Source organism: Microtus oregoni, unplaced genomic scaffold (assembly GCF_018167655.1).
Source record: "Microtus oregoni isolate MIOR12 unplaced genomic scaffold, Mior012 000025F_ref0000491, whole genome shotgun sequence".
Lineage (NCBI taxonomy): Eukaryota > Metazoa > Chordata > Mammalia > Rodentia > Cricetidae > Microtus > Microtus oregoni.
The window spans coordinates 28,967,924-28,993,184 of record NW_024543084.1 but is presented as its reverse complement, the minus strand read 5'-3'; the positions used below and the strand labels follow the sequence as shown (position 1 = coordinate 28,993,184).

General features: G+C 44.0%; 2 protein-coding genes across 7 annotated transcripts; both read left to right on the top strand.

The window, feature by feature from the left end:
- Positions 1-652: 652 nt before the first annotated feature.
- LOC121463146 (arylamine N-acetyltransferase 1) lies at positions 653-12,782 on the top strand. Of its 6 annotated transcripts, XM_041675264.1 has the most exons (4): positions 1,748-1,765; positions 1,868-1,906; positions 8,361-8,438; positions 11,136-12,782. In XM_041675264.1, exon 4 carries the CDS (start codon positions 11,142-11,144, stop codon positions 12,012-12,014), a length of 873 nt encoding a protein of 290 aa, XP_041531198.1. In that variant the 5' UTR covers positions 1,748-1,765; positions 1,868-1,906; positions 8,361-8,438; positions 11,136-11,141; the 3' UTR covers positions 12,015-12,782. The 6 variants fall into 6 exon arrangements, with proteins under 6 accessions (XP_041531200.1, XP_041531195.1, XP_041531199.1 ...); XM_041675261.1 differs by lacking the exons at positions 1,748-1,765; positions 1,868-1,906 and adding an exon at positions 662-787; XM_041675265.1 differs by lacking the exon at positions 1,868-1,906 and having other exon boundaries at positions 1,740-1,765.
- A 2,085-nt stretch (positions 12,783-14,867) lies between these two features.
- Positions 14,868-22,950, top strand: LOC121462774 (arylamine N-acetyltransferase 2). Its single transcript, XM_041674668.1, has 2 exons — positions 14,868-14,949; positions 21,213-22,950. Exon 2 carries the CDS (start codon positions 21,219-21,221, stop codon positions 22,089-22,091), a length of 873 nt encoding a protein of 290 aa, XP_041530602.1. The 5' UTR covers positions 14,868-14,949; positions 21,213-21,218; the 3' UTR covers positions 22,092-22,950.
- Positions 22,951-25,261: the final 2,311 nt, after the last annotated feature.

Genomic DNA, 25,261 nt, shown 5'->3' with positions numbered 1-25,261 from the left:
TTTTTTTTAAAAAATGCCCTAGTTAAACTAATTTTCAGTATGCTAATATAAATTATATGTAAATGTAGTGTAAGTATAGGTTGCATTTACACCTTATAGTAATATAATATGTATATTATATATTTAGGATACATAAATTTATATATTTAAAGCATAGACCTTTCCATCTATGTTATATAAGAAGCATCAAGAATTGTAGACTAATGTCTTTACTGTAATTTGAAAATGCAAACGGAGTGAAGTGGCTCTGACACCACACCCATGGATATATTTCTGACATTGCCTGCTGCCTTTGGGTAGAGATGTAAACGGGAGTGAGTTCGGGAAGAAAAGATGGAAACTGGAAAAATAAGACTATCGTAGCTGGTAGTGGGAATAAAATACACCAGCGTCTCCTGCCTCTCTGGGTCCTGGATCTGCTTTGCCGGGCCCCTCCCCATACTCTGACCTTCCAACAGAACAGTCTGATCTCAGGCTCGCAGCGGGCAGGAACAACGTGAAAAGCCGAGAGCCCTCACAATCTGAGGCACGCACACTTTCAGAATAGGAAACCCAGAAGCCCGTAAACTACAGTTCCCAGAGAGCCTTGAGGGCAGGACAGTTGGACAGCCAATGAGCACTCCCTCTCTAGGCGTGGACAGCCGGCCACGACTTCCTGGTGACAGGCCGGGTGTACCCCTTGAGCTGAGCTGCCCGGCTGCCTGACCACCTGCAGAGCACTTTGAAAGTCTGGCACCACGGGTTTCATAGGAAGACCAGGAGGCGGAAGTCTACCCAGGCCTGAACGGCAAGTTCTAAAGTTGTTATAATTATTCACAGAGCATGGGTAGTACTCATATGGGTCGAGACCCCTTTGGGTCGCATATCAGATATTTGCATTACGACTCATAATAGAAGCTAAATTACAGTTATGAAGTAGCATCGAAAATAATTTTACGGTTGGGGGTCACCACAGCATGAGGAACTTAGAGAATTATGAACTTAGAGCATTATGAAGGGTGAGCATCACTTACTTGTACGAGGGATGCTTGGCTCAAATCCTCTGGGTGACAGTCACCGTCAGCATTCATTCTACCAGTGAAAATTTGAGTAACTGTTTTAGATTGTCTAAAACTCTATTTCCTAACAGTAAAATGAGGGTGCTTGCTTAAAAGGTTGTCTTCACAGAGAACTGTTACAATTGTATTTCCCTCAGGGGAACCAGTCCTCTGTCCCCAACAGGGAAAGTCCTAAAGGGCGCAGTTAAGGGTGCGGGGAGTGACTCAGTCTGCGATAGCTGAGGAAAACTCTCCCAATGGCCCCAAATGTCCAGCCTCGTTAGGTTGTGCATCTGTGTTGTCCAGTGGAGTTCTAGCATGCTGGAAAGAACAGGGGAAAGGGCCTCCAGGAGCCATCAAGGACAAACTATCAACTTCGTTTCGGTCAGACTAAGAAGCCAGCCCTGAGCACAGTCCAGAATTCTATAGCGGCAAGGAGCCTTCCACTGTACAGAGCCCCAAGAAGAAGGGGCCGTGTCCTCTGCTCTGAACTGCTTCTGCCTCATGGGTCAGGTGACTACCAGAACAAGCCTCCTGGGCCTTTTCTGAGCTGCTGTTTTCTTTCTCTAAGTTCCTCCCCACTCCACCCCCTATCAGTCCAAAGAACAACTCCACCCTGAATTCTGCCCGACCTCTGGTGCCTTAGGAGTTTGGTTTCCACCGCTTGATTGCTTAATGTTGGTGTCCGCCCTGGAGGCAGAGAGGCCGTCAGTTCTGAGCGGTTTCGTGTGAGTTGGGCTGTGTGCTTTCTAAGTATTTTGTGATTGCTCTGGGCAAGGAGTTTACTCTCCAGCTTCTTAACAGCTCCAACCCTTCCTGTTTCATTATAGTTAATCACTCTTTAGCCTGGGCTGCAGCCGTTTAATCAGGTAAGTTCTGTCCTGCGACTTTTGAGAAGCCACCCGCAGTGCATGCTTCCAGTCGGAAGCCTTGGAGTCTCTGGACCATATTCTTTAGTTAATCGAGTGTATTTCCTTTGCATTTTTGTCTTTTCTAGAACTGCATGGGATCTAATGCCTCTGGCTTACTTTCTCAATTGCTATCTGCTCAAATGAGCTATTTAATTTGAATATCCCTACATTGATCTTTCGACAGTTCCAGTGTGACAGTACTGGACCAGATTTTTCCAGTTCTGGTCTTTTTTGTTTTGTTTTGTTTTGTTTTGTTTTTCGAGACAGGGTTTCTCTGTGGTTGTGGAGCCTGTCCTGGAACTAGCTCTTGTAGACCAGGCTGGTCTCGAACTCACAGAGATCCGCCTGCCTCTGCCTCCCAACTGTTGGGATTAAAGGCGTGCGCCACCACCGCCCGGCTCATTCTGGTCTTTTGTAGTCTTCAGGTATCATTTTTGATTTTGTTTGTTTGTGTGTTTGTTTGTTTGTTTTGATGTGGGTTTCACAGGTACCAGGCTGGCCTTGTACTCCCTGGTTCTGAACTTGAATTTTTCATCCTCTTATCTCTACTTCATGAGTGGTGGCATCACAGACATAGACTACACCTCGTTTCTGCCATGCTGGGGATGCAGCCAAGGGCTTCGTGCATTCTAGGCAAGCACTCAACCAGCTCTGCTATACTGCTAGCCCATCATTTTTACTTTATTTTCTGCAGATGGGTATTTTTTCTGCATGCATATTTGTGCACCATGTACATGCCTGGTACCTGCTAAGGCCAGAAGAGGGTATCAGATACCCTAGGACTGGAATAGGGGGTGATTATGCATGGCTAAGTTGGTGCTGGGAACTGAACCTGGATCCTCTGGAGGAGCAGTCAGTGGACTTTACCATTTAGCCATCTCTCCTGCTCCAATATTTTACTTCTCTGTTCCCTAAAAGACAACGAGGCTTGCCAGCAGGCACAGTAACCACCCCTTCGCAGCAGGCCTTTGCTGTGTTCCCTGCGATGGAGAGGAAGGACTTCATTGAGATTGTTTATAGTTACTGCTCTTCTCACTTCTGTAAGGTTTGAGATCTTTGCACAGCTGTCCCCATCCCCTTCACGAAGTCCTCACCATGTGGTGTGTGAGGACAGTAGCTTCCCTCACTACCTTGGAGATGGAGTTTTCATTACTTCCCCTCCAAACACGCCTGTGGAACATTCTGGTGCCGGACGGAGAACTCCCTTCTTTTTTTTTTTTTTTTTTTTTTTGGAGAACTCCCTTCTTATGAAGTGCTCTCTATCTTTGCTGCATGCTCAGGCGGGTCTCTTTCCCTCTGCATTTCACGAATGCAATGACAACGTGTTGCAGTGTTGGACTCTAGCGTCCAAACACCGAGAAGGAGTCGCCCCCAGAGACCATCTCACACACCACAGCCGATGCAAAGCATGAGGATTTTATTAATTCTGTCATGACAGGGTCCCCCAGCATTCGGGAAGCCGAGGGACCTTGAATAGCTGGTGCAGTCTACTTTTAAAGGGGCCACAGAAGCAAGGGAGGTTGTTCTTTGACTATTCTGGTTGGCTTATTCGAAAGGGCTATTACCAATAATTGACTGGAGAGCTGTTGCCAGATCAGATGAGGTAAGAGGTCATTTTGACCCCGTTTCCCAGGGGACCGAACCAAAACATACGTATATGGGTAATTGTTCAGGAACTGAGTACGTGCGAGTGTAGCTGTTAGGTCCTTGATTCCCAGGGGAGGAGGGGAAGCACTATGGCACAGAGGCTGAGGGGATTCAGAATTGTCAAAAATGGCTTCAGGATTGTCTTAAAGTCTTACAGCAGCACCACACTTTTCCAGAGTTGTGTCCTTCTTGTTTATCGGGGCACAGCTTCTTCTTTTTCCTTTTCCATTCCCAACATGCCTGTGTTTCTCCTCACATATACTTTCTGCCCCACTTTCCCCTTCTCCTCCTCCGTGGTATGAAGGGGCTTGTTTTCTCTCTTCTGCTTCTCGCTGCTCTGGTACCGAGTTGTCTTTTATCGGCCTTCAGTGTGACTATAAAGCATCTCTTAGACACGAGATGCTATGGTCTTAAAGATGCATGTGCTAAATCTGTGGTCTGAAGCCTGCTCTGCCCCTGGGAGATGGTAGAGCCTTGCGGGCAACTTCACAGTCAGTTGCAAGTGTGGGGCCCACCCTTGAGCAAGATCCTGAAACCTCCACCTTCCTCTTTCTCTGACTTCCTTCCCTGATGCTTGTTCCTCCAAACGCTGCTTTCGATGAAGCGTGGTCTCCTGTCGGGCCCAAACACAGTAGGCATAAGGGACCATCGGCTCAAAACTAGGCTATAAATTAAAGCATCCTTTAGTTTTAATTGCTTACCTCAGATATTTTGATGCAGGAGATGTAACTGACTAAGAGTAAATGAAGTTGAGGGTTGAGGATTCGCTGCTGCTACTGTGTCAGTGTGTTTCAGAGGCCTTGGGATTTGTCTCATGAGTTTCAGGGAGTTTGGAGATGCCTTCTAGACAATGCCAAGAGATCGCCATGCAGATCTTAACATGTGACCATTGTGGTCTTAGAAGAGGCAAATACAAATGGAAATGTGGGCAGTGATATGCTCCCGGGGCTTCAGATAGGAAGGAAGGATCTACTGGGGATTAGACTAGCCACCCAGGTCACGCCATGTCAGATGATCCCCTGAGGCTGTGTGTTAGGGTGAGTATGGAGCTGACTGGATTACTCACTAGATGGAGGAGATTGCAAGGCAACACAGACTTCAGGAAGTGACGTAGATGTCATGAGTGATTGCAGCCAGACAGTGGACCTGAGCTCAGTGAGAAACAAAACTGCAAGTTGTGGAAAACTTGTAATTTGGCCATGACAGGAGCATATATGAAGTTTTATGAATAAGAGGTACAGTTCTGGGGGTCTCATAAAAATTCACTGGGACAATAAAAAAGATACCTTGGGGACATCCCTGGAAAGAGCTAGATCACCATCCCTTTAATCTCAAAGTTGTAAGGATGAAAAATTGCCTCTAATATTTTCTAGGGAAGAATCTTTTGATAATTAAGGACGTCTCGGGAAGTCTTTCTGTCTTTGTGTTTCCCTGGAACCTTCTTAGATGACCTCATGATTTTTTAAAGTGCTAACAACAGAAGCTCAGTCTCTCCGTGGATCTAATGGGCACCAGTGGCAGACCTTAGTGTCTTGAGGTGATTCTGGTCTTTCAAATAAAAATGTAAGAATGTGGGCTAGCAAGACCGCTGAGTGGGTGGCGTGGGGTGTCTTCCACCAGGCCTAATGATCTGAGTTCCATACCCAGAAACCCCATGGTAAAAGGAAAGAACGGGTTCTCTTAGGTTGTCCTCTGAGTTCCACAGGCGCGCGCGCGCGCACACACACACACACACACACACAGAGAGAGAGAGAGAGAGAGAGAGAGAGAGAGAGAGAGAGAGAGAGAGAGAGAGGTTTAAAAATAAAAGTAGCAGAGGCACAGGCATAAAGATTTTGACTCAGATTTCCAAGGAAGTCCTGGGAGGTTGGGCAGTGTGTGGAAGGGGAGGACCAGTGTAAGCAGAGCCTGGCAGACTTCCTCTTAGATCTGCTGGAAGGAAGCTTGGCTGCACTGGGCACCCAGGAACTTCGAGAAGCTGCACTGTAAAATCCCCCATGAGAGAAAGCTGCGGTATGCAGCAGAGCTGCTTCGGGAGAAGCTGGCATGGGCCAGAGGGTAAGATCATGGGCGTGGGGTTTCTCAAGTCCGAGGAGCCCACATCCTGAACATGGAGATGTACTGTAAGGGAAAGTTACCACTGCGTCTTAGGGCACCTTGTTTGAAATTGGCTCTACTTTGTAAAATTGTCTTGTTTTCCTATTCTTTGCACAGTATTGTAATTTTGCAAAGAATGACTAAAATATTAATGAACAGAATCAACGATTCCAGTAAAAGGAGACCAGGAGGCAGGAACACCGCTCTAGATGTCCTGACCAGTAATATTTCTTTAGTTTTTTAAAACCTCTGGAAATATCTGGTCCTAATAACACCTGCGAGTCAATGCTGCTCTGGAGTTGAAAGAAGAATGTCTGACTTGCATGAAAATAATATTTGCCAAGCATATTACAGGACAGATTATAGGTCAGGGCCCAGGAGACGACGGTCATCTGTAACCAAAGGGTTAGATAAGCTGAAGAAAAAAAATCCCCGAATGGCCAAAATGACCATCAAGTAGCTATGCATGACTGTGTGGCTTTTCTGTTGAAATAACTTAAAAAGTGAATCAAATCAACTACTGCAGGGAAATTGGACAAGGGAGTGTAAACGCTGGTCACAGTACCTCAATCCGTGGTATTTACTTAGTTTTCAAACCCTCTGGTGGGTCTGGTGGTCTTTGCATCTCACTGGTGGGGAAACCATTGTGCTCCCAGAATGTGCTCTTTCTGCCCTCTCATCAAAAGACAGCACAGTGTTTAAAATTCAGGAAAGCAAATGCTTGTCTAAAGGCTAGCCTGTCTTTAAAAACCGGATTTCCTGCCCAGGAGTCAGCTGTCGACACTTGTGATTGACTGCTCAAGGAGGGCTTACTCTCTGCTCTATGGGAATGTTGGTCTCCTTTGGTTTCATAGTTCCTTAGTATTGCCCTATAGCCTTCCTTTGGAAAGAGAACACTAACTCTGGGTCATTGTTTTTAACATGTAACTCCTTTAAGATTTCACAGTGGCTCCCAGCTCAGCAGCCTGGAGTCTCGGGGGAGAATTCTGACTTGGACTTCTGAGTGATACTGGACAGTTAAGCTTTAGAGGTCTTGGGCATGGAGAAGATAAATTTTGACTTTTAAGAGAAGCTAAGGGAAGAACACTGTGGTGTGAATAAGGACTGTAGGTGCATTCTATAGGTTTTATGGCAGCTCCTGCTCTGATTTGAAGGTCACAGACCTTTCAAGCCATGGAGGGTGCACTCTTGATGAGGCTTATCAGAGGTTGCTCCTGTCCTGTCTCTCTCTTTGCTTCCCAGAGTGAAGAGATTAAGCAATTTTGTGCACTGCACGATCTTGCCATGTTGTCTTTTGCCACCACAGATTCAAAGCAATAGGGCCATGGGTGAAGTCCAAAGTGCTAAAGAAAGTTACCTCACCCTCTTGCTTAAGTCTGGGTTGATTTGGCTCGCGTTCATTGTGTGGATGCAGAGATCAGAGATTGACCTCAGGTGTCTTCTTCAGCCACCATTGACCTCTGTTTTAGAGACAGGGTCTCTCACTAGACCTGGAGTTCACTGATTGGTTAGGGTGACTGGCCAGTGAACACCAGGAATCCATCTATCCTTAGACCCTACCCCACCCCACCCCATAACTGGGGTTACAGATCCATCCTCAGTGCTCTGGATTTGTACTCGGGTCCATGCTTATGCTTATGTGGCCGGCGCCTTACAGACTAAACCGTCTCTTTGCCCCAAACACGGTATTTTATTGGGTTATGTTTAACTTTTAGTTATTAAGATTCTGTATGGTCAAATACCTGTAAGGAAGTTCTTTCTGTTGTTCTGTTTCTTCTTCTAATGGTTCCAATGCTTGTCTTTCTAGTTCTGGAACTTTCTTTGTGTGTCTGTCTTGTCTTCCTCCCCCAGTAGCAAGGTGTCTTTTCCTCTGCTTGTCATTATGGTCATATATCTGTCTCTCCACTCTATGCATACTTCTCAAGTCTGCTGTAGCCGGTGTGACGTCTGATGGTTGCTAGTCTCGGACTCCTCAGTCTTGCCAGAGGAAGGGAAAGACAATGACATGGACAAGAGACTTTTTTGTGGAGATTCTCTGTGTAAGTGGTTACTTTTATATTCTCCACCTCTATGAATAGATTACTTTGCTTTCCTGCTCCAGCATTTCCAAATATAATCATGTCCTGCAGGAAGGTCAGGCGCTGTGGCTGCTTACTGGTGTTGATGTATCCTTGCTGTCCCACGGCAACTGGGCATCTGGTTGGCTGGTAGATGACTCATGACTTCTCGACCTCACAACTTAGAGACTGTCATGGTACTACCAGCTCCCATAATAATCCTTTGGATAAATGTCCTTGTGTATATCATATGCCCCCTTCACTATTTTGCCCACTCCCTCTGTTCAAAATATTTAGGGATTTTTTTTTCAGAACTTGTGTTCCACATTAAACTACCATTTTGTTCTTATGGAGAACTCTGTTGGGGCTGGAGAAATGGCTCAGCAATAACAGCATTCTTATAGAGACCCTGGGTTCAGTTCCCAGCACCCACATCAGGTGGCTCACAACCAGGGGATTTGATGCCCTCTTTTTGTCTCTGTAGCTGCCTGTGGGCATGTGGTACACATAAACTGAAGAAGGCACACACAGACACATAGAGGTAAAAAGATGGTGTTTTTAAAAGAAAAACCTTTATATATATTTGAAGCTATTTTTAATTATTTCTACAGTTTTCACAAGAAGAAGAAACATCCTACGACGCCTGAGCTAAACCTGACAATCAGCCCACATTAAGCTTTCCAGGACAGGTATGAAGAGCATGATAACTCTCAGCAGGCTCCCCTTACTGTATTCCTTCCACCTGCATTTAGTCTTCTCATGTTAATGATGAAGTGGAAAAGAAGGAGTCGGCTGCTTCACGGAGATGCTGCAAGGCATCATGTGGATTCAGCTGTGTTTCCCTTATGAGTTTCTTGGCAACTAGTTTATAAGTGTTTTCAGCATTTCATTTTAAATCTCAGCTTCAATGATAGATAATTAAAATATGCTTGGACACAGGCTACCCAAAGTATGGATTGATTACAAGATGTCACTAGTATCAAGGTCCCTAGCAAATTTCATTCTGATGGAGCTTCAATCAATACAGTTTGGCATTTTATCTTACAGGAGACTTTTGTTAATGTCATGGAAGATGTGGGTGGGGGGGAGGGAGTGGGGAAGAAGGGGTAGACAGGGATAGGGATGATGAAAGCCTTAAATATAAAGATCACACTTATAAAGAAATATAATTTCCTAATACAAAGCATGCTAGCTAACTAAGCTTTCCCATTTGGTTCAATCTTCCTCTCTCTTCCTAACATACTTAGTGCAGATTCTGGGATAGGGGCCAGGGAGAGTTTAGGATGTTCTGACAAACACCACTTGTTCTTTCTAGGCCTGAATAATAGATTTTAGAAGGTGTCCAAATGCCAAAGAAGGGTGATGGTAAAACTAGGGAGAGAAGGTGTGAACCTGAGAGTGTGGGAAGGGTAGCTGCGTGACAAAGGGAAATGCTGTGACCACGTGACAGATGAAGGCTTTGGTGATCACCACTGAACCAGGGCCAGGCCCTGTGTACCGTGTCCTTCCCGAGGGTACTATATTGCAAAGGGTTTCACTCAGGACCTGTGTTCTTCGCTCCTATTCAGAGTCTCATCAAAGTAAAGCTCTTGGGTGGCAGGTTACCAACCCTTTCCGAACAGACTGATGGAAGTGGGATGGTGGGGAGTCTGCGTCACCTGACAGCTCATAGCATTAGCATCTACTTCTTGATTTCCCTTCCACAGTCTTTGTTGCTGTTGCTTTTTCCCCATCATTTCAGTAGATTTTGCCCTGCTACAGGACATTAGCCTCTCACTAACATCTCACTGATGCATTTGATGCGCATGTCATGAGTCAGACACTGGTACATGAGTGTCATTGTTTTGAATTAGCACTATTGACTGCATTTTCATTGATCATGGTTCAGAAAACTGATTTTGAGTGCATCAACTATTGTCACGGAGTAACACTCCTCTCAGCCTTCTGTGACTTATACTCTCATCTCATTTTCAGCGGAGCTCACCAGGTCCCCACGAGCCATAAAGTCATTGATAAGAGCGAGAGCTCATCTCAGTCCACTCTTCTCACACATCTTCCAGTCAACTTGGCTTTCTAGAACATTCACCGAAGACTCTCCATTCCTTCTGCTAGGAACCACCTTCCTCACACATACCCACAGTCTCTTTGTATAGCATCCTTCATGTGTGACTGAGGCTTGCTTTGTCCACGTTATTTCAGAGAAAAGCTTTCCCTGTTCCTCTTTCTTATTTTAGTTATTCTGTGGACAGTTACCACATTGTTTTATAAAAGTAAATTTACTCAGCTGGGCAGTGGTGGCTCATGCCTTTAATTCCAGCACTCGGGAGGCAGAGGCAGGCGGATCTCTGTGAGTTTGAGACCAACCTGGTCTACAAGAGCTAGTTTCAGGACAGGTTCCATAGCTACAGAGAAACCCTGTTTCAAAAAAACCAAAACCAAAAAAAAATTTACTCAGTTCACTTTATGTATATTATTTTAATGCCCACTAAAATGCAAAGTTTTAGAGGGCAAGGAAACACTAGATCAATAGTGGGCAGCTCAGTAAACCACCTGTTGAATGAAGGAGTGAGTCGGCCCATCAGTGCAAATCTTTGAGTAGATAGCTTTGTGTGTAACATTCAGTTAAATGGAGTGGTGGAGCGGATCATTCGGCATGGCCACTGTGTTCTCTGTTGCACAATTCTCCATGTTCATGAATGTCCTAGTTAGGATTTTTATTGCTGTGAAGAGACACCGTGACCATAGCAACTCTTACAAAGAAAACATTTCGTTGAGATGGTATCTTACAGTTCCAGAGGTTCAGCCTATTGTCATCATGATAGGGAGCATGGCAGCATGCAGGCAGATGTGGTGCTGGCTACATCTTGACCAGAAGGCAACAGGAAATCAACTGACTGTCATGTGGAAGGAAGTTTGAGAAATAGATCTCAAAGCCTGCCCCCACCGTGACATACTTCCACCGACAAGGCCACACTTCTTGATATTGCCACTCCATGTGGGGGTAATTTTCTTTCAAACCACCACAGTGAATAACTGTTTAGAAGTTTATTTTTACAGGATGCCAGCAGCAATGTCTACCATACCACCAAGGAGACCACATCTAAACTGTTAGACTTTTGACTGCTCATTTAATCTGACTTTCTCACTTCAAAATCTTGAAAACACAATAAATAGCAAAGCTCTCCTTCAAGGGTCACTGGGAATATTTGATGACCTGCAGATAAAAGCCAGCAATGCAGTAGAAACAATATGATTATTGATGAGACATGTACAGGCATTGTTCATACATGCATATTAATAGTACATTCTAGCTACGGTTAGCTGACTCCAGGACATCCACAAGGAACGGCTGTAATGTTTGTTTGGTTTCATGTTGTTTGCCTTAGGGGACCATGGACATCGCAGCATATTTTGAAAGGATTGGTTATGAGAACTCAGTGAATAAACTGGACTTGGACACACTAACTGAAGTTCTTCAGCACCAGATGCGAACAGTTCCTTTTGAGAATCTTAGCATGCATTGTGGAGAACCCATGAATATGGACTTAGAGACCACATTTGACCACATAGTGAGGAAGAAGCGGGGCGGGTGGTGTCTCCAGGTTAATCATCTCCTGTACTGGGCTCTGACTAAAATGGGCTTTGAAACCACAATGTTGGGGGGCTACGTTTACATAGTTCCAGTCAATAAATACAGCAAAGAAATGATTCACCTCCTCGTCCAGGTGACCATCAGCGACAGGAACTACATTGTTGATGCTGCCTTTGGAGGCTCCTGCCAGATGTGGGAGCCTCTGGAATTAGCATCAGGGAAGGATCAGCCTCAGGTGCCTGCCATCTTCCGTTTGACGGAAGAGAATGGAACCTGGTACTTGGACCAAATCAGAAGAGAGCAGTATATTCCAAACCAAGAATTTGTTAACTCCGACCTCCTTGAGAAGAGCGAATATCGGAAAGTCTACTCTTTCACTCTGAAGCCGCGCACTATTGAGGACTTTGAATATGTAAATACCTACCTCCAGACGTCATCAACATCCGTGTTTGTACACACTTCATTTTGTTCTTTGCAGACCCCAGAAGGTGTTTGTTGTTTAATAGGCTCTACCTTTGCAAGCAGGAAATTCAGCTATAAGGACAATGTAGATCTGGTGGAGTTTAAAAATGTAAATGAGGAAGAAATAGAAGATGTACTGAAAGCTGCATTTGGTGTTTCTTTGGAGAGAAAGCTTGTACCCAAAAATGGTGACCTGTCTTTTACTATTTAGGGTGAGGCGCAAAATTGGGTTTCATTACTATTTCATCTTCTTCAACATTTGAAACGTATGCAGATGTATTCAAAACAGTCTTTATAGGATCATCACTGAACTTGATATTGATCAACTAATGATTTGTATCTTTTATTTCCTACATTTTATGAAAAGAAATCTTAGCGGTCCTGTCATTTTACCATAAAAAATATAATCAGTTATAATTAAACAAAATTTTAATGAATACAAACAAAAGGATTTAATGAATCCTTTTCAAGATTAATCATACAAAAAATTCTTAATGAAGATGTGGTTACCTTGGGAGCCATATTCACTTGCAAGAGAAAACTTTCAAACATTATGTTATAGTTGAACTCACATAAAACTTATACTAGTAGTTCAGTATGAATAAACATAACTGTTAAATTCAGCAAGAATAAATCTGATGACCAAGGTATACAAGAAGCCACCTTCACAACTTAGGATCAGAATAAAGCAAGCAAGAATGAGTCATCAGTTCAGTTCCAGGCAACTTCCTAGTCCCCAAGACAAAACTCAAGCCAGTGCATGGGGCTCTATGAGTAACTGCCAAGATAATGGCATGGCGTGGAATTTCTTCCAGGGTTAATTTTGTGGCACATGTCTGTTTGTATTTGATACTTTTTTTTAAAGCTATAGGAACACTGATATTTGGAATTAGGTGATTTATAAAATATATGTTACTTGGAGCACATTGTTTATGAAGTATATTGATTGCTAACTCTATTAAAGTAGTGTTGGCTAATATCATCTGAGTCAAAGGTTTCTTGGAAATACTGGGATATGATAAGCAATATGCCATCTGTAAGGCATGTATTCCTTTCCTCCTTGTCTAATATCCCGACTCCCTTCTCCACTTTAGCTCAAGAGAAGCAAGCAAACACACATGGCTCTTAGTGGACCTCAGAGTTCAATCCCTGAGCACATTACTGGGTAGAACTTTGGATCTGATTCAAGAAATAAAACTAAATTAGAGGCATATATATTCTGTCCCTGACAAAAAGAAGACAAATGGAGGGCTAGAATTAGTCTATAGGCCCACTACACTATAAGCCAAGAGTTTGGTTTACAGCACTACCACACAAAATTATTTTGCTCTGGGATTTGGCAATTATTTCTAAGTCTTTCCCTCTTTCTTTTCTTCACTCCTGTTAAAATTCTGTTCATATTGTGAGCTGCCTACGGCGTGCTTGATGAGAACAGACGCCAGAGGTGTACAGTCTGGCTTGTGCCCCCGAATCTGAACCTTTAACTTCTCTGTACCATGCTTTCTGGCTGGTTTCTCTAAGAGTGTCGTGTTGGAATCCAGCCTCTATTCAGGCCACCGTGCTTGCAGCAACCTTCACTACATGGTGGCGGGTACTGATTGACAGGCTCCTTTATGTGAGCCCTTAGCTAACAGGCGGTCCCAGCACCAGTTAACATCAAGAGAAGCATTGGCTTTGGCACTATAGATGTTATACATCCTCCTCCCCACACCCTTCCTAGACTCCTGCTTGGGAATCAGAGATCCTGGCTGCAGGCTCTTGCTGAGAATGTCTCCCATCCTCTATCACATAGATTCTTGTTCTCTTCAGAGACCCCGCCATGCTGCCTGTCCCTGGAGCTGAGGCCTGAAGTCTCCTTGGAGTCCTCCTGCCCCTTGGTCTATATACCCATGATGCTAATAACTCTTCCAGTAAACCCATTACTCCCCATTAATTCAGCCCAGGGTGCTCTTGAATACTCCTCTCCATGCAGATTCCACTGCCAGGGCTCTGGCTAACGCGGGAGAATCCAGCATCCTTCAGTCTTCAACTGGTCATGATCATATTAAGGTTAACAGAAAAGCATGGGCCAGGATATTACCAAATGTGCAGGTTATATTGCCACAAGGATGGATTTGTTTTGTTTTGTTTTGTTTTGTTTTGTCTTTGGGGACTGGTCGTACGTAGCCCAAGCTGGCCTTGAACTTGCTTTGAGTTTTTGATTGTCCTACCTTCTCTTCCCAAGTGCTAGGACTAGGCAGCGGCCACAGCATAGCAATTTTTCTGTTTTTGTTTTGGTTGGTTGCTTGTAGCAATATAATAGTTGGGAAGTGCTAGTGCAGGAATAAAAATAAATAAGCTGTTTGCAAACAAATCGTTGTATCAACAAAGGAAGCGAAATCCCTCAGAAGCACACTGAGAGGCATTGCATGCCTCAGAGTGACCCTGCTGAGCAGACAAAAAGTGGAGTTATGAGTTCTGTAACTCACCCCTCCTCCTCAAGCCCCACCCCCAGAAGCTTAAATTTAAAATCTATTCTGTTTACCCAGAATATATGAATAGTGTGAGCCAAAGGGATAACACAGAGGATTGATACTGAAGGGTCTTTAAAATACAGTGGACAGGGGAAACAGCTAAGAAGCAGCAAGCATTTTCTACCATTATCATTATAAATCAAAGACCTCTGAAATACTACACGTGCCCTGTGTACAACACAGGTACGGACACACGTCATATACATTCCACAGTGCCTTTGCGAGAGAAGCAGAAGGACCTGAAGGTGAGAGGTGAAAGAAAGAAAAAGGGAAACATATCAATAGAAGGGGATTCCTTTACTGAGAGTGTGAATGAGATGTGGCCATCGCTTCCTCCTCTACGTCCTGCATCTGCTTTGCCTGCGCCCTTCTCAAGCTTTGACCTCCCACAGGCTCCGACGGAGTGTGAACTCTAAGAAATACCAAGACCCTTCACAAGATAGCTCCCCCCTTTTCAAACTTGAGAGTTTGCCGGGGGCAGTGAGGCCTTACAACTACATTTCCCAGAGATCCTTGGCCTGGCTATCGCCAGGCAGAGGGGGACGGATCAACTTGGACAGCCAATAAAAGCACTTCCTCTGCAGACCTCTCAGCCTGCTTCCTGGTCTTCCTGGCCGCGGTCCTAGTTGCTGGGTAAGTGGGTTCTCCCAGATAGACTTGGAGGTCGGGGTTCCCTCCTCTCCTGAGAGGAAGACCAGGAGAAAACAGCACAACTCAGCCGTGAATTTCCAATCCTGAGGTTTTTGAGGAAGTTTGGGTGGCACAGACTTGGAACCCATGTTATAAATACTTTGTAGCACACAGGTGATTCTAACAATGTTTTGTTCAAGTGGGTGACAGCCACAGCAGTTTCTTTTAGAGAGATTTCAAGAGCCGTTTAATACTATTTCCTTCTTAGTCACGAACGCACGAGCAGTGCTTCTCAAAGGGTTTGTGAGAGAGAAAGAGGTGTGTGGACCACTTAAGAACTCTTTAATTGAGTCCCCTTGGATAATTTTAACGATGCTGACCACTGCATGTCTAGCGGGGTTACGGAGGAATTTTTGTCATGCTTGAAGAAGGGCTCGTCTGGAGGGTCTTTTAGGAGCTGTCAATAACGTCAGAAATTAACTACTTCCTGTGAACCCAGACTGAGTTGTTACCTCTGAACAAGACTGTAAGATTACACAGCAGCGAGGCGCCAGCATCTGCAAACGTCCAGGATTATTGGCCTCTAGCTGTGAACTCTGTTCTATACTGTGGGCACAATGTCAACAACATTGCTTGGCTCTTTTCTGATAAGGGCTCTTCCTTCTCTCTAGCCCCTCCTTTGACTGCCTCAGGCAACTGACTCCACCCTGTCTTTCAAAAAGAAAAAAATATGCCAACTTTTTTTAAGCTACCTACCACAGACTAACTATATGATTATGCCATGTTCACCTGTGACCCTAGTTTCTCCTTCCCTTTGGTTTTGTTTTCCTGTACTGGAAGCCATGGGTGCCAGGTATGTTTGCTATAACCTAAGGGCAGGTAGCTGGTGCTCTTTGCACACGTCCAGGTCAAGGACAAGTGTAGTCTCTTCCATCCGTTTAATCAAAGATTATTTATTTATTTATTTATTTATTTATTTATTTATTGCTTGTGGTTGTCAATAGAGTTGGATGTTGTGGACTTCATATCAAAAATGAAAGAGAAAAAGGATTTGGAGGGGGTGGCCTACACATCCAAAATTGCAAGCAATTCATTCGTTTTCATCATAGCTCTTCATTGAGTATTGCTGGTAATCCATGCAGTGAATGTAGCGTCCCCTCAATGGTATCTCCTGCTTCCAGCATTACAATATGCTACTCATATCTCCTTCTGGATTAATCTCTAGCTTCTCTTTGTTGGCCCCTTGCTCACAAGTCCATCGTGGGAAGAATAAGGAGTTCTCTTACTAAAACAATTGAAAATCACTCCTTTATTAGAAAGATGCAGTACTAAAGCAACAAGAGTTCTCTGCACCAACCTGTTCTCTGGTCGGGGGTGGGGGGACAGGATGTCTAAAAAGGACAACTTGTGAGTGGTGTGCCGTGCTGTGTCATTTAGGGACAAATGACAGCAGCTGGTATAACTATCGCATATGGATCCTTTGACTAAATAAATATCCCTGTGATCTGCAGTCCTGTGGCAGCAGACCCTCTAGAAGTTCCTTACCTTATGTATGCTAACCTTCTTATACATAGTTCCATGGAACAAACTTGAAGATAGCCAAATGGAAATTCCCTCAAACCAGATGCTGGGGCAAAGTTACACGTACGAGGAAACTGCTGGGGACAGGCAGCTCTGCCTATGTTTATAACTCTTAGTTTGTCCACACAAGAGCAAGGAAGCTGTGCAGAGTCCCTGTGCCAATGTGTCCTTGGCCCAGAGCTGGGAGGACATTCATTTAGGTTTGCCATTTACACCTTTTAGCAAAAGAAGCAAGAAAGCCCCAAAAGCCATTGAGGAGTCCTCTAATAAAATACAGGGTGCAGGGCTTTATGTAAGTATAAGCTTACAAGCCATGCCACAGATGTGCAGGAAGTGGTAAAAAGAATTTGCAGATCTAAGTGAATTACTGACGATCCTTCCTCACAACCTCACCTTGATTTTAAATCTTCTCCAAGATCTTGTGCCCTCTTTGGGGGCATAAGCATGCCATGTTCTTTATTCTTCAGTGCACATGGTAGACAGAAGTATGTGTAAGGGCTTCATGTGAATCATGCTGTGTTCAAAACATTATTCTGTTATTATCATTATTATTACCCATCTGTCTGTCTTTCAGCAAGTGCCTTTACCTATGGGGCCATCTCACCAGCCATATTTTCTTACATGTATTTTTCTCATTTTAGGTAAGGAGTGCAATCCAACTCTGCCCTTCCCTGTTGCATACATTTCTGCCTTGTATGTCAATACATTATCTAGGTTAGGGATTCATTCTTTGAGGTTTGGATACAAACTGTCCCCATAAATAGCTCAGATATTGAAGGCTGAACCCCAGCTGCTGGTGCTATTCGGCAGTGATTTACTTGTGAGGATGCTCACCTCCTCAATGGACCGAGCTCACAGCTGAGTGGGCTCTTAGGAATCAGGACCTCATTGGAGCAAGTGCATCACTGGAGGTATTGCCATAAGGGTCTCTCTTGTCACGTTTTCCTTCCTCTTTGCCTCTGCGTTTTGACCACCATGAGGTGAGCATGTTTGCCTTACCATGTACTTCAGTCTCAATGCAAACCCATGGTAATGAAGCCAGTTCTGCACAGACTGGTGCCTCTGAAACTGCCACCCAAAATAGAGCTTTCTTCCATTGGGTTGTTTGCTTGTTGCTTAATCACGGCAACAGAAAATAGCTAACCATCCGCTACAGAGCCTCAGTATGGCCTTTAGACTGGGTGGCTCCAGTGTTTGTGGTTCATGGGATAAACAATAAACAAAGCCAGAGACTTTGCCACCAGAAGCTTCCAACCCATCTCTGAGGGCTCTCTACCTTGACTCCTCAAACACGACCTGTGTTCTTGTCAGGGAGAGTATTAGAAAAGATTTCACTAGCCACAGCCCACCGGAACACTGAACTGGTTGAGGTCTGTGCTGTCTAACATAGGAATTGTCAACTCACATTAGTTATTGCGAAATCAGATATTCCTAGGTTGACTTTGTAATGGTTCATCGGGTCTTCCTGGTTCTGGTCAATTCTATGTTGAGCTTAATGATTGACTTACATCTATTTCTCTATCAGACAAAGTGGCTTGATCTGGAACCACAATGTGTTCTCTGCTCTTCCCTGTATGAAAGGAGCCGATGATTACAGCATCCCAGCTTGCTGCCCTCTCTATTTCTTGGCTTTCCTTTTCACTTACCCCACCACTGGCTGGGAAGGAGGAAGCACTTTACCGGGATAGCTCACAGTTGTTTGTCGAGTCCTTTCCCGTTTGAGATTGTCTCTGAGTGCCTGGAGACTTTCTCATTCAGTGGAATGCGAAAAGAATACCAAGCACGACTTGCGTGCCTCTTCGGTATTTTGTAGACACGGTTCTATTATTTTACCTTTGCTTGCTTCTGTGGAACATTCTCTTGCCAAGCTGATATCTTCCTGATGAGGAACTATTTATTTCTCTGACAGATGCTTGAATGGCTCTTCATAATTTTAGATTTCAAACGTTTAAATAGATATAGTCACATGTCATGTACATAGAATTCAGTTTTTCCTGGAATGTTATCTCACTTCTCTTTCTGATGTGATTCCTGCAGTATTTTCATACGCACACATCTTACGTCATATATTTTTTTCTATTCTAATTTTACACTTTCCATTTCAGAAACTTTGGTTGCTCTTTGTGTCTATGAGCATTTAACTTTATTGTTCCATTAGTCTTGACCATCAAGCTATCTTTCTGCATTCTCGGTGTGTTATTATGTTCTATCTATAGAGTACTTTTTATCATAAATAATGTAATATCTGGCTTTATGTCTTTAATAAGTCTAAGTTTGAGGTGTTTCTTTGCATAAACCACATTGTTCAGTCACTGTGTGTCTGTCACCTCTACGAAGAACTTCTAGTCCTTTTTCCCACTAGTTCTTTTGGACATGCACATCATATCTCTTCTGCTAGTGCCAGCCTCTTGGTATATTTTCATTTGTTGTTTCACTTTATTTAATCATGTGTGTGTAACTTTGCATGTGGAACTCTTAATTTCCTCCTTGAGTCCAGTTTGACTGGTGAAGTGTCTATCCAGAATCGGGTTTGGACTTCATATCAGAAGAGGCGAGAGAATCAAATGTGACAGGAGATTGCTTGGTGACATGTCTTCCACAAGGAAGTTGTCCCTCTGTAGCACAAATTCTAATTGGTCTTAATAATAAAAACCTGGGGTCAGATATCAGGGGGTGCAAGCTGAAAGATCAGAGAAGCAGAGCAGCCAGCCGCTAGAGCTCTTACCTCTACAAAATCCTCAGACTAAAAAGAGACAAGGCTCCCTTCTCCTCTGCCTTATATTCCTCTCTATGCCCAGCCATATAACTTCCTGTCTGTCTGTACAGACCTCCAGACCTCTATGGTTAACTAGTGGCTAGCTCCACCTTCTGATCTTCAGACAACTTTGTTAGTATACAAACAGGATATCACCACATCCCTCTCCTTCTCCAATGGCAACCACATTAAGACTGTGACTGTCTTTTCCTGCCCTTAGTCCCCTGCTGTAGCTGTCACCTCAAGGAAGGCCACTGTACAAACTGTAATCAGGGACATCAAACAGGCTTCATTTCTCTTTGCTGTTCCTATGCCAACTAATGGTGTGCATTGCTGGTTCCGAACCCTGTACTTAGGAGAACATCCAGGTACTTCTGGAAGTCCCAGGCTGAGAACCTATCATGGTACTACCATCTTTCAACATCACACTTTCTACAGGCTTCCCTACGTAGCTCAGAGGTTTACTTCAATGCAGTTCATACTCTATGTTTGTAACATAATCTATGCTACAAACAACTACCCCTTTCTTTAAAGAAAAGTAATACCAATTTAGCATTTTACATTTACTTGGGGATTGTATACCATAATGTATGGGGCTGAAAATTTGTGGGAGCTGGTTTTCTCTATCCATCTTCCAAGTTATGAGGATCAAATTCAGGTTTTCAAGCTTGGAGTCAAGTGCTCTCCTCTCTGTAAGCCGTCCTCCCAGCCCATGTTATAGTTCATTTTTAAACTTTCCTTTCGAGAGTTTGTACCAGGAAGAAGAAACATTCTGATGCTGTTTGAATTAAAGCCAACAGCCTACTTTGAACTGATACATATAAAAAAGCATTTTCTAAGAAATTTCAAAGGATCTAAGTATTTTCTCCCACCTTATCTAAGTCCTGTCTACACTGATGATCAGGCTGAAGCAAGTGTCTGTCCTTCCATGGGGACTCTGCTAGCCTGCGTGTAAAACTAATCACATTTTTGACACATCTCCTTCCCTACCAACTCCACTCCAGGAACTCACAAGATTTTACCTTGTGCCCAGCTTCATCAGTATACAACTGAAATATATTTAGTCACAATTATACCCAGGTATGATTTGTTTACAACATATAGCTAGTGTTGAGCTCCTAGCAAAAGCTGACTTAATTATAATGAACCTACAGCTACTAAATCTGAATTCCAACTCAAAACTTGGTCTTGAAACCAAACACAAAATCTGGCTGTTACTTATTCCACAGTTTCTGCTGTCTCACTGTGATGCCTGTAATGGTTTCCAAGTGTTTGCTCCAGTCCCATCCTCCGTGCATTATCATCTCACCCTTCTTCCCCAGTCCTGGGGAAGCAACAGTCAGCTAGCTGCCTAGTCATGCCTTAGCCACCACCCAGTCTCTTCGCTTCCCCCATAGATTCCATACAAATCCCAGCAAGGAGGCAAACAGGTGCTGCGGACATCTAACTAAATTCTGTTTGTTCTTTCTGGGTGTTAGATGTTTAATGCTTATGTAAGTGGTACCATGACAACTGTGTACCATGGTGCACAGTTCTGATTCTATTAGCAACTGTGCAGAAGCCTATTTTAATGGATTCTGAGTGGAATCTTTTTGTTACTTACCCTCGTCTGGCTCTTTTTACTTGGCGCCTGTACTGAGCATAGACAGGAAAGGCTACAGAGCACCCTACCTCTAAGCAGTTTATTGACTGCCTCATCACTTAGCCTGTATTTGAAGGAAATGAGAAAACATTCATCCTGGCACACAGAGAGTATTCTACACTTGTCTAGGTGTTATGAACATTGATTGTGTGTCGGTTCATTTAATTGGACAAAATAAACATAGATCGTTGTAAGCATTGTCTGTATTTATAAACTGAAAATGAGTTTTGACTGTACTTATTCCACTTTAGTAGTAATATTTGTTTTGGATTGTTTTCCTTGCCTTAGCGAACCATGGACATTGAAGCATACTTTGAACGAATTGGTTATCAGTACTCCAGGAACAAACTGGACTTGCAGACATTAACTGAAATCCTTCAGCACCAGATACGAGCTGTTCCCTTTGAGAACTTGAACATCCATTGCGGGGAACCCATGGAGCTGAGCTTAGAGGCCATCTTTGATCAAATTGTAAGGAAGAAGAGGGGTGGGTGGTGTCTCCAGGTTAATCATCTCCTGTACTGGGCTCTGACTAAAATGGGCTTTGAAACCACAATGTTGGGAGGCTATGTCTTTAACGCTCCAGCTAATAAGTACAGCACTGGAATGATTCACCTTCTGGTCCAGGTGACCATCAGTGATAGGAACTATATTGTTGATGCTGGATTTGGACGTTCTTACCAGATGTGGGAACCTCTAGAATTAGCATCTGGGAAGGATCAGCCTCAGGTGCCTGCCATCTTCCGTTTGACGGAAGAGAATGGAACCTGGTACTTGGACCAAATCAGAAGAGAGCAGTATATTCCAAACCAAGAATTTGTTAACTCCGACCTCCTTGAGAAGAACGAGTATCGGAAAATCTACTCTTTCACTCTGGAGCCGCGCACTATTGAGGACTTCGAGTCCATGAATATCTACCTCCAGACGTCGCCAGCATCTGTGTTTACAAGCAAGTCATTTTGTTCCTTGCAGACCCCAGAGGGGGTTCACTGTTTGGTGGGCTCCACCCTCACCTATAGGAGATTCAGTTATAAGGACAACATAGATCTTGTAGAATTTAAGAGTCTGAAGGAGGAAGAAATAGAAGACGTACTGAAAACTATATTTGGCGTTTCTTTAGAGAAAAAACTTGTTCCCAAGCATGGTGATAGATTTTTTACCATTTAGAATAAGCAGCAGTAAAAGTTTTTGGTGACACTCCATGTAATTGAACGTTTTGTGATAAATTTCAAACAGATATGCAGTATATGTAATCACTTGAGTCTTTCTGCATCCACCCCCCAGCTTCTCAGTTATCGATAACTAACAATCTGTTGTACCCTCGACTTCTGTGTTCTAATTAGCAACAATTGTGCCTTAGATAAACCTCATTGCCTGCCACTGTGCAAGGCTCTACTCCTACATCCTAATGGAAGAAAACCCTAGACATTTTGTCTATAAAACATCAGCACTTCTGGTTGCATGACTTTTGAATGAAACAGCTAGAAATCAGCCATTCAAAGAGCACGTTACTGTTGACATGAACATACTGGTGTCCATGCTGATGGGTGCTAGAGAATTCTCGACATTGCTTATTGCTAATTCACATGGAATTTGTGCTAATAGCTGAATAAAAGAATAGTGAGAGAAATATTGCCATTAAATTCGAACAGCATCTATCCAATATCTAATTTTTATGAGATGTTACCTTATAATTTAGGATTTGGATGCAGCAAAGAAGAATGGGTGCTAATGTTCATTCCAAATACATTTAAGACTATATAGTCTATCAATATATGACTTCTGCCAACACCGAGAGAGATATGATTAGGACCCAAAAGAACCAGTCACACAGCTAATTATTTCTTTCTCTGTTGTTTTTGTATCCAGTCCTTTTTATATGATTTTTCTTTATGGGAACAAATAATGATATTTAGAAATTTGAGCTTCTTTATTTTTGAAATGTATGACTAAAATAATTAATATAAATGATGTAATATATATATCTAAAACATTTGCAAAGAGATCTATTAAAACATGTTTACTAATGTGGTGTAAATGGAGGGCTTCGTCTGGAGGAGCTGGGATACAATGGAGACTGGTGTCTTCTCCAGGGGAGTCTTGTCTTTATTTTCCTCCTCAATCATGCTGATACTCTTTATTGCTGATTTGACTAGATTTGTGATCGCATAGAGGAATTCTAGGCTCTCCTGTGAGTATTTTTAGAAACATTTAACTGAAGAGGAAAGACCCAGCTGGTAAAGAATTGTGGGTGGCTCCGTGCCCTTGTTTAGGTCCTTGACTGGATAAAATGGGAAAGAATTCTGAGAAAGGGAGCTGAGCAATGTTTATATAATGGTTCTCTGACTATGGCACAGTGTGCCCAGCTACCTTGTGTTCTCACCTCTGCAGCTATCGCTGAGCCTCAAACTATCAGCTCAAGTTTATATCGGTGGTGGTATTCATTTTATCTGTGACAAGTCAGCCACAGATTTAGGCACATGGGGGGGGGGAGTTCTATGCCTACAGTAAAGACTAAATTATTAATAATTATCTGTTAGATGGATACCAGATGAGTAATATCTTCATTTTGATGGTAGAGAAACTTTTTTTTTTTTTTTTTTTTTTTTTTGGTTTTTCAAGACAGGGTTTCTCTGTAGCTTTGGAGCCTGTCCTGGAACTAGCTCTTGTAGCCAAGGCTGGCCTCGAACTCACAGAGATCCGCCTGCCTCTGCCTCCCGAGTGCTGGGATTAAACACATGTGCCACCACTGCCCGGCAGAAGAACTTTTTAACACACTTCTTTTTTGATTCTTTGGGAATTTCACATCATGCACCCCAATCCTGATCTTTTAGTCCTTCCATATTACAGCATGTCACCTCAAAAGAATCCCCTCCCAAAATTAATTCAAAACAAAACAGCAACAAAAAGCCTACCTCACTCCTCTGTCTCCAACACCTCTTCTATCATCCTAGCGGCATCTGGGGCTGTGGTGTGTCAAGCAGTGTATCCTCTTGTTCAATCAGCCCCACCCACAAAATGCCCATTGCAATGAGTCTGGTCTGGTTCAAGGCCTCTGGCACACCATCATCAATGAACCCTCAGTGAACTCCTCTTGACCGGTCCCTTCACTCAAGCAGGTCATAGATGGGCTAGGTAGATGGGTAGGGTGGGTCAACCCAAGACCCATGGTGTGGGACTGGGTGGTAGCCGAGTTGGTCAGTCCAACCTCTGGGGTGACCTTGCTCAAGTGAGGTACAGAGCCAGCTCTCTCATGCCTGTGGTGATGGATAGAGTTCTCTCTCCTGAGTGCCGAGGGCCAACTCTCTCCATGGGGAGTGGGGACAGGTCTCTTGATGCAGGGTCCAGTAAGGGGCAGGACTGGCTTATCCCAGGGCCAACGAGAAGCAGGGCTGGCTCAACACAGCACTAGGATCTCAGCATGCATGGTTCCTATGAAGCCCTGTGGTAACATGTGCCGTGGACTTCAAGCCAAATCCTGGCTGCTGCCGGGAACAGACCTGGACATGGTCCACAGCACAATATGGGTCCAGACAACACCATGACCATGTGGGGTAGTGCAGGACACCCAGATCAGCAGTGGGCATGGCCCTTGAACACCAACATGGACACAGAATGTGGCCTAGAACCCAAGTATCCATGTGGCCTTTGTTGGCACCACGAGCCACTGGCTGAGGGGAACCGTGCTCCTAGACATGGCCCCTGGCAGCAGCCTGGGCTCAGTTGTCACCATAGTCCCAGGTAGCAACACAGTACACTCAGATCAGCATGGCCCTCATGGCAGAGTGGCCCTCGGACACCAACATGGCCCCCGGCGGTGGTACAGATCGCTGGCATCTACCTGGCCTTCTATGTCTAACTTGTTTATTCTTTGTGTCTTTTACATCATGCAGCTGGATCCCATCTATCTTCCTGGCCTTCTGTATCCACCCTCTGCCCTCTCATCCTCCGCTCTCAGTAAAATAAAATTGAAAGGAGAGAGAGAGAGAGAATCATGTTGTGGAAGCTATACTGTGACACAGTATACCCTTTAGTCCATACATCTTTACCTGCAAGTGTTCATTGCAACGAGTCATTGGTCTGGCTTGAGGACTCTGGTATCTGCCACACCATTGATACTGGGCCCTCTTGGGGACTCCTCTTGGCTATCCTGTTGTTGCCCTGTGCCATGGAGATCCTGCAGCTTTGGACCTGCCTCTTCATGTTCTCCAGCAGATCAAAGATGGGGTAGAACAATTCATAGCCCTGGTTCTGGGCCTGGGTAATTGCAAGGTTGATCAGTCTCTGGGTCCTCCCCTATCCTCACCACCAGGGGTGAGCTCTCCAGAGTTGCCCCA

What these genes read in the sequence shown, in the direction of transcription:
- LOC121462774 (XM_041674668.1), top strand. Translation starts at nt 21,219, where the DNA reads ATGGACATTGAAGCATACTTTGAACGAATTGGTTATCAGTACTCCAGG.
- LOC121463146 (XM_041675266.1), top strand. Translation starts at nt 11,142, where the DNA reads ATGGACATCGCAGCATATTTTGAAAGGATTGGTTATGAGAACTCAGTG.